Source organism: Gymnodraco acuticeps, unplaced genomic scaffold, assembly GCF_902827175.1.
Source record: "Gymnodraco acuticeps unplaced genomic scaffold, fGymAcu1.1, whole genome shotgun sequence".
In the NCBI taxonomy this organism is placed as follows: domain Eukaryota; kingdom Metazoa; phylum Chordata; class Actinopteri; order Perciformes; family Bathydraconidae; genus Gymnodraco; species Gymnodraco acuticeps.
In genome coordinates, this window is record NW_022990125.1 from 1962216 (window position 1) to 1970020 (window position 7805).

Sequence of the window (7805 nt, forward strand, 5' to 3'; positions counted from 1 at the left end):
GTTACTTTACAGTTTTACTGCAAACATTTTTTTTACTTGCAAAATTATCTTTTAAATTGACAAACATCATATGTGTAATTCGTGGCACAATTCAAACGGGATCGAAAGATAATTGTTCTCTCGCCATTGACTTCAATACATAATTTTTCCAAAATAAGGTCCCATGGAGGTCCACCGGAAAGGGAGGGACTTCGGCTCTCTATTCAGCTGTTTCTGCACCAATTTTTTAAACTGAGTTGGAAAGAATGGAAGAAGAGATGGAAATCTCAAGGGAATATTTTAACAACGGATATACATATGATGTGATCTTCGACATGCTGTCAACCACATCAACATGGAAAAACTCTTCAGACTTGAAAACTCTTCATGCGACTTCAACTACTAACTGTTCCTTCATAGTTTCACTCAAAAACCTCATTCCAACTTCAAAATGTTGCACATCTTTCTGACATTATTCGTGTAACACAACTTTTCAATCTGATTCATACTTTTAGAGATACTAAACATTGTTCAGACCTTGGTAAAGTGGCCTTCTTCAGATTTTAGAGTGGAGGACAGATTTAATTTTGCCTTCATATTTTCTTTTAAACCTGCCATAATTCCCAAATCCTACATTCCTGAGACATACTTTTTCAGGACAAACGTAGGAAAACATCTCGTAGCTTGAGAAATTAAACAAAATTAAGCAAAAATAATTAAACAAAATGCCTCTTGAGGGCATGAAGTGACAAAAACGTTCAACATGTCTCCATTGTAAGTTCAGCCTCATCTTTCCCCACCACAGCAGCCGCACACCTTTAGTTAATCTGCCAAAAAGGCCACATTATTAACCCGAAAGTACACAAAAAGTACACTTCAGATGCTCAAGTTTCTTGACATGCTTCACGCTTTGAAATTTCACCGATATCTGTTACGGTTCTTCAACAAAACGTTCACAAGTAAGAGGTTTATCTCTCATTCAGAACAATGAAAATGCTCTCCTCTCACTGATTACTGCACATCACCATGGAAACCTTTGATCTCTGGACACGTTTTAGCTCAAATATAAACACCTGTGTCATGGAACACGATGATGTCATAACTCCAACTGACATGCTCAGAGCAGCAGATTTCAGATAATGGTTAACACAGCTCTACATCAAATCTGATGTTATGTAATATGGTGTTACTATGGCATATCCCTCACCATAAAACAGCAGCAGACTTCAGATAATGGTTAACGGTCCAGCCCTCAACAGCTCTACGTCAATTATGGCATGTCTTCATATGCCGTTTCCATGGAAACGAATCCCTCGCCATAAAAGACGATGTCGCTATAACTCCTATGAAAATGTTCAAAAAGTACTCAAACTTCACATGTGTGCTAACAGTCCAGCCGTGAAGACATCTACAGGACAGTTTTGAGATTTCTTCAATTGCCGTTGCCATGGCAACACAATGCTCACCATGAAACACGGTTTTCTCATAACTTCAGTGAAAATGCTCCAAACGGCCCAAAACTTCACAGGTTTCGTAACGATGCAGCCATCAGCGCATCTAAGCGTATTATGGGATGTCATCAAATGCCGTTGGCATGGCAACAGATCATTCGCCATCAAGTTAGTTCGAAAGTTTGCAGTTCAAATATTCTGCTGCTTTTCCAAGCCTTTTTACTTTCTTTTCTTCTCTCATCACACATTCAAGCCCCCAGTTTTCATGTATCATTTCAATCTAAATTCTTCACTTTCTTCTTACACATTACATTTCAGCATAGCAGTTTAGCATCAGCTTTTCAGCATAAAGCATTTGTATGGAGTCAGATTTGGGTCAATATTCTCGCGCGTAAAACAAGCTACTCACGAGCGGAAAATGTGCTTTTACACGCGCATAAAATGACCCTCGCGCGCAGATTAAACCCCCGCGAGCGGCTCTGAGACAGCCCTCTTGCTTGCTCGCGGGAGTGTCAGCCTCGCGGAGTCTGTCTACGCGCGCGTGACAAGTTTCTGGCACTTTGGTAAAGTTGTCCATAAAAAACTATTATATTCGTAAAGTGTACAGCTAATATATATATATATATATATATGATTCTGTTTTCTTCAAGGTTGTGTCTTCCTGGTCAAATGTACTTATTGTAAGTCGCTTTGGATACAAGCGTCAGCTAAATGCAATGTAATGTAATGTAATATACATTAATTTGATATAAAACAATATATTTTTCAGTGGGCTGTGTCCGTCGAAAACTGCTAGCTACTGTCTGCTGTACGCACCTAGATTTTGCTGCCGTCACTGCTCGGCTCTTGGCAGTTCAGGCATTTATCAAACCTGGCAACCCCGGGTTTCCTGGCAGCTGTCAATCAAAGTCCAGTGGCTCCGCCCCAAAGTGCCAGAAACTTTTCACGCGCGCGTAGACAGACTCCGCGAGGCTGACACTCCCGCGAGCAAGCAAGAGGGCTATCTCAGAGCCGCTCGCGGGGGTTTAATCTGCGCGCGAGGGTCATTTTATGCGCGTGTAAAAGCACATTTTCCGCTCGTGAGTAGCTTGTTTTACGCGCGAGAATATTGACCCAAATCTGACTCCATAATTCCCACCAGCAATTTCTTCAGGAATTGCATTCTCTAGTTCAAATTTGATATTAGAATATACATCTTATTTTCATAAACGAGAACTACAGTCTAATTTTGTGATAAAAGTCCACTTTGATTAAATACTTACCAGAAAAAGGAATGTGGTTATCAGTCTGTGGTAAAATACAGAAGTACAGCTCTGTTTGAGTTGGTTCTTGGTACTCTCCAGTATCAAGTAGCAAGTATTCTCTGTTCCTGATTCCGGGTTATCACAAACTGGTGCATAAACACATTCTATCAGTCTGCTTTGGCCCAAATTGTCCAAATGAAAATATATATTTTTGAATGCAGCCTGACTGCTTATGTATCTTTTTTTAATGAACATCTGAAAGTAAAATTGAGAATCAATTCATATCATATTCAGGCGTCACCTCTGTAGGTAACTATTGTAAATCATCTTTGGAGTAGAACACTTAAATTAAGCAGACCCATAAACCGATGCGATGCATCCTCTTGTGACTAAATTGCATGTTTGTTTATATGGGGTATTATATCACTTTAGTCAGGGTTGGGAGGGTTACTTTAAAAATGTAATCCGTAGTAACATTAAAAAAAAAACAACGAGTGACCTAATCTAAGTATCAACATATAAAGTAATGTAACCTGATTGCTTTCCGATACTTTTGGATGACCTCAATATCAAATGCAATGCAAATTATAAACAACAACAAAATAAATATCAATAAAAAATGTTTTACTTAAGTGTATGTCAATAAGTGTATGTCAGAATGTGACCTTAGAAAAGAAGAAACCAAAATATTTCACAACAAAAATGTAGTTAGAGTAATAGTTTACAAATGCTGCTAAAGCTTAATACATTTATAATCAAACATCATTTCTGACTCTTACAGTATACTGTATGTCTATATGTTTACGTAAACATCCAATGGTAATTGCATTTATTGTTACCAAAGTCAATACAATACAATTATTCCATGATGTCAATGTGGATTTAGTTTTCTTGATAGATCAGTAAAAATAAAGACCCTCAGAAGGAAACTCTAAACTCATTTAGCAGAAACCCCCCTAAAAAATTAAGATGCCACCATTTTTACATTTGTATGTGTCAAGACAGGAAAGGTGTGACATGCTTCCTTGTTTTCTACTGTATAAAGCCAGACTCCAGCACATTGACCCACAGAGCACTCTCACACCACTCTCACATCACTCTCACATCCTCATCGGTGCTGAAAGATCAAACAACCGCCAAGATGATGACTAAAGCCACGCTCCTCCTGTCCGCTCTGATGCTCTGCTGCTGCATCGCCTCTCTGCAAGGTAACACATTTTTTATTTTTTTTTAAGTGTTCTTAACTGTGTAATCCAGTATGTTGGAATGCTTCCTCTTACTATGATTTTTTTTTGTAATTTGTGCATCCTAATTTAGCCAAACACTAAGCTGCCATCTGCATCTAATGATAGTTTACCTATATTGAAGCTGTACATTTTTAAGAACTTTATGTTGCTCTAATTTAAGACTATCATGCTATAACACCAATTTCATTTTGATGATTTGCTATAGGCAGGCAATTTGACAAAAACACAATAATTATGTTTCTATGAGGATGGTTTCATTGTTTTATTTATTTTCTATTTTTGATTTATTGTTCCTTTTCATTTAGAGTATGTTTATTATCTTGTTTTCTTTGACCACATTTCATACTTTCCACTATTCTCAGTTATTAGCCAAGTTAACAGTGTTACAATCTGTTATGTGTTAGAGTACACTCCTGACACTGGAAACAATCATAACTCACGGTTCAGTTACTTTAAACCTTGCTCTTTGCTTTTCCTGGAGCTTTCAACTTCACCTTGGGCTTTTTTCTCAGCCGAATTTGAGTAATTCCTTTTATCAAATGAAAAGTGAACCTGAGCTAACTTTGTCCTCTCAGGAAGAAAGTGAGATGCTGTTCAAAGCTCTAGAAAGATCTACCAACAAGAAGTGCCTTGAGTTTGAGCTTTTGTGTCAAAAACTATTTCCAAGGTTGAGAATGACATCGACCATTAACATCATTTGTGTTTCAACAGTAAAACCAAACGTTTAAAAAAGTGAATGAAGCAGTATTCACATTTCATTCAGATTTTCAGAGGTTTCTCAGGGGTAAAACTTGTGTTCCATCTCACAGCTTTTCCGAGGGAGCGCTGTATGTGCATCCGGACCATCTCTTCTATGCCTGTCCGAGTCATCAAGAGAATCGAGGTGATTCCCATTTCAGGACACTGCCGACGGACTGAAATCATGTGAGTAGTCAAGATTAATTTCCAAAACTGCGGAACCTTTTTTATGGTAAAACAGGTGCAAATATATTTTATATTTCTGATTGATTATGAAAAAAAGAGTCCAGAGTTCAACTTTTTTTTTACATCACAGGACCACAGATTGAAATTAGCTATTAGCTATAATCTGGCATATTGCATCTCTTCTCTTTGCTGAGATTAATGTTTTTGTATGCATGGTCCTTCTATAAATAAATACAAATACAAAAATCACACAAATACTGTTATAGAAGCCAAACAGCAGTGTGGGAAAAATCGCGTACGCTGCTTTTTAAGAGGCAGTAATAACAATGTAAACACTCTCAATTACAATAAGTCTAAATTGTATCTACTAAAAGCAAGTTATACAAGCATACAGTCCTTTAAGTAAGTATTTGTATTGCAACATAACAATACAACCTTTGGAGAGTCAGGATGCTTTCAGTTTTTATGCAACATGGCCTCAACATATCGTCTCTTGGGGGAAATCAAAACAACATATTTACCAAAATGTTCTGCTATTGCTTAAAGAACAGTATTTGAGTACTTCAAAGTAACGGAATTTATGTGTTTGTGTCAATCGAGTGTTTCCAGTGTCAGGAATCTACTTTAACACATAACAGATTGTATCACTGTTAACTTGACTAATAAGTACTTATAAAAGTGAAAGTACTGGAGAAGTACAAAATTACACAGAATGGAAAAAACTAAAGCGTGCAACTTCAAAATAAACATCGACAGCACCGTACCACTTCAGGAAAGGTACTGCATTTACCACTTTTGTTTAACTGAGACTTCTGCATCTGCATTCTGCTTCACCGAACGGGAGCAACATCCAAATACCAACTAGTAAACTCTAATCTTCTCTCCTGTCAATAATAAAAGTCCAACTCCTCCTCCTCTCCGCAGAGTCACCAGAAGGAACGGCTCTCAAGTTTGTGTGAACCCAGCGGTGAACTGGGTTTACGTACTGATCAGCAATCTGAAAAGGTAATGATAGGCTTATTTTAATTAATGACTGCAAAAAAAACAATTACAATATCTACAGTATAAACACAATAGTACTTTTTTCCATTGTAAACTGATATCTCTGAATTTTGGACTGTAGATTGGTAGAAATCCATTAGACAAGTTTCTGACATTTAATAGACAAACAATTATGCTACAGTAAAGTGTCAGTTTACAGTGTATGGTAATGTTTATGGAGATGTGTTTTCTTTTGTTTTTCTTCCTTAAATGTATAATACATTCTATACAAAAATCTACAAATTTTGTTTTTTCGGAAACAGAAGATCTTCAACTCCCTGAATGATTCTTCAGCTCACTGTTGACAGCTTTCTAATAATCCTGGTTTAGCTTTACATGTCAACAGAGAAATGGACAAATGTTTGTGGCATTGTTACCTTTTTTCTGTCTTTATTGACATGGGAATGTGTCTATTGTCTCCCTTTGTCCCTGAAAACAAATACAAACAAATGAAGCCATTATTTTCTCGGCCCCATGCCATGGCAAAGTGACTTAACTGATATTTCAATACAAAAATAAACCTGAAAATAAACAAAATAGAGCCCTATTTAATAGGATAATGGTAATAAAAACGTAACTTGTATCATATAACGCTGTATATTTCCCCACTCGGGTATCATGTCCACCCTGATCACAATACAACATTTAGCCACTGGGATTATTGCCTTCTGAATAATTGTATTTAGTTATTTTGCTTGTCTTGTTTTAATTACAGTTAAGATGGGAACTCCGGCTCAACCACTGTGTCACCCAACGCTTCCACAAACAACTTCTGATCACAATCTGTGGCAACATGTGACATAACAATGGCTTCAATTAAATGTATCAAGCTGTGAATTAAAATGGGGGGGCTGAGATATGTCCAGCTTTAAAAACTACCTAATGAATCAAATGATTCAACACTTTAATTAAAAATTCTTCTTTTGCCTTTTTCGGAAAATGTCAATAAACAATCTGTCTTACTTATTTCTCAGATGCCTGAAGTACTGACAGTTGATAGTACATCACTTTAACGGGGCTGCTTTACTCCCATGTTATATACATTTTAATATGGATTTCATTATTGCTGTATGGATACTCATTCTAAAATATATAAATGTTGCTATTTCTTTTTTTTAAAGCCATAACTCTGTACTGTGAAGTAATTCTGTGATGGTTTTATTACAAAATCAATAGAATGCAAAGAATGCTTTCCTGTAAATGTGAATACACAATGATGCTGGGCTGGTACTGTAACCTGTCATTTTAGTGTTGTGTTATCATTACTTGTCTTCTTATAAAGAATAAAAGAAGAGAAAAAGGCCATGTTTTTTGCCTTTTCTTTTTGTCGGGCTGTGTGGAGGGTTGATACTGCTGTTGGGGTTTTGTATGAACTGAGGTATAACAGCTCACATGTTAAACACAGCTGCAGCCTTTGTAGAAGTCCTCCACTCATTCATGTACAATTCATACAAGTGTGTTTAGAAAAACATTACACTGAATAGCTTTTTTTGGGGCCACTCACTTTATTACACTGAACAAAAATATAAATGCAACACTTTTGTTTTTGCTCCCATTTTTCATGAGATGAACTCAAAGATCTAAAACATTTTCTATATACACAAAATAACCATTTCTCTCAAATATTGTTCACAAATCTGAAAAAATCTGTGATAGTGAGCACTTCTCCTTTGCCGAGATAATCCATCCCACCTCACAGGTGTGGCTTATCAAGATGCTGATTAGACAGCATGATTATTGCACAGGTGTGCCTTAGGCTGGCCACAATAAAAGGCCACTCTGAAACGTGCAGTTTTGCTTTATTGGGGGGGTCCGAAAACCAGTCAGTATCTTACTGGTTTGTACCATTGACCACCATTTGCCTCACGCAGTGCAACACATCTCCTTCGCATAGAGTTGATCAGGTTGTTGATTGTGGC

The 7805-nt window shown here is 37.0% G+C and overlaps 1 protein-coding gene across 1 annotated transcript; it reads left to right on the forward strand.

Moving 5' to 3' along the window:
* Positions 1-3759: 3759 nt before the first annotated feature.
* On the forward strand, positions 3760-7189 carry LOC117546400 (permeability factor 2-like). Its single transcript, XM_034216615.1, has 4 exons — positions 3760-3882; positions 4731-4845; positions 5770-5850; positions 6602-7189. Exons 1-4 carry the CDS (start codon positions 3816-3818, stop codon positions 6603-6605), a joined length of 267 nt encoding a protein of 88 aa, XP_034072506.1. The 5' UTR covers positions 3760-3815; the 3' UTR covers positions 6606-7189.
* Positions 7190-7805: the final 616 nt, after the last annotated feature.

What these genes read in the sequence shown, in the direction of transcription:
- LOC117546400 (XM_034216615.1), top strand. Translation starts at nt 3,816, where the DNA reads ATGATGACTAAAGCCACGCTCCTCCTGTCCGCTCTGATGCTCTGCTGC. An exon ending in CTGCATCGCCTCTCTGCAAG is followed by an intron (nt 3,883 to 4,730) that starts GTAACACATTTT and finishes TCCATCTCACAG; the next exon opens with CTTTTCCGAGGGAGCGCTGT. An exon ending in TGCCGACGGACTGAAATCAT is followed by an intron (nt 4,846 to 5,769) that starts GTGAGTAGTCAA and finishes TCCTCTCCGCAG; the next exon opens with AGTCACCAGAAGGAACGGCT.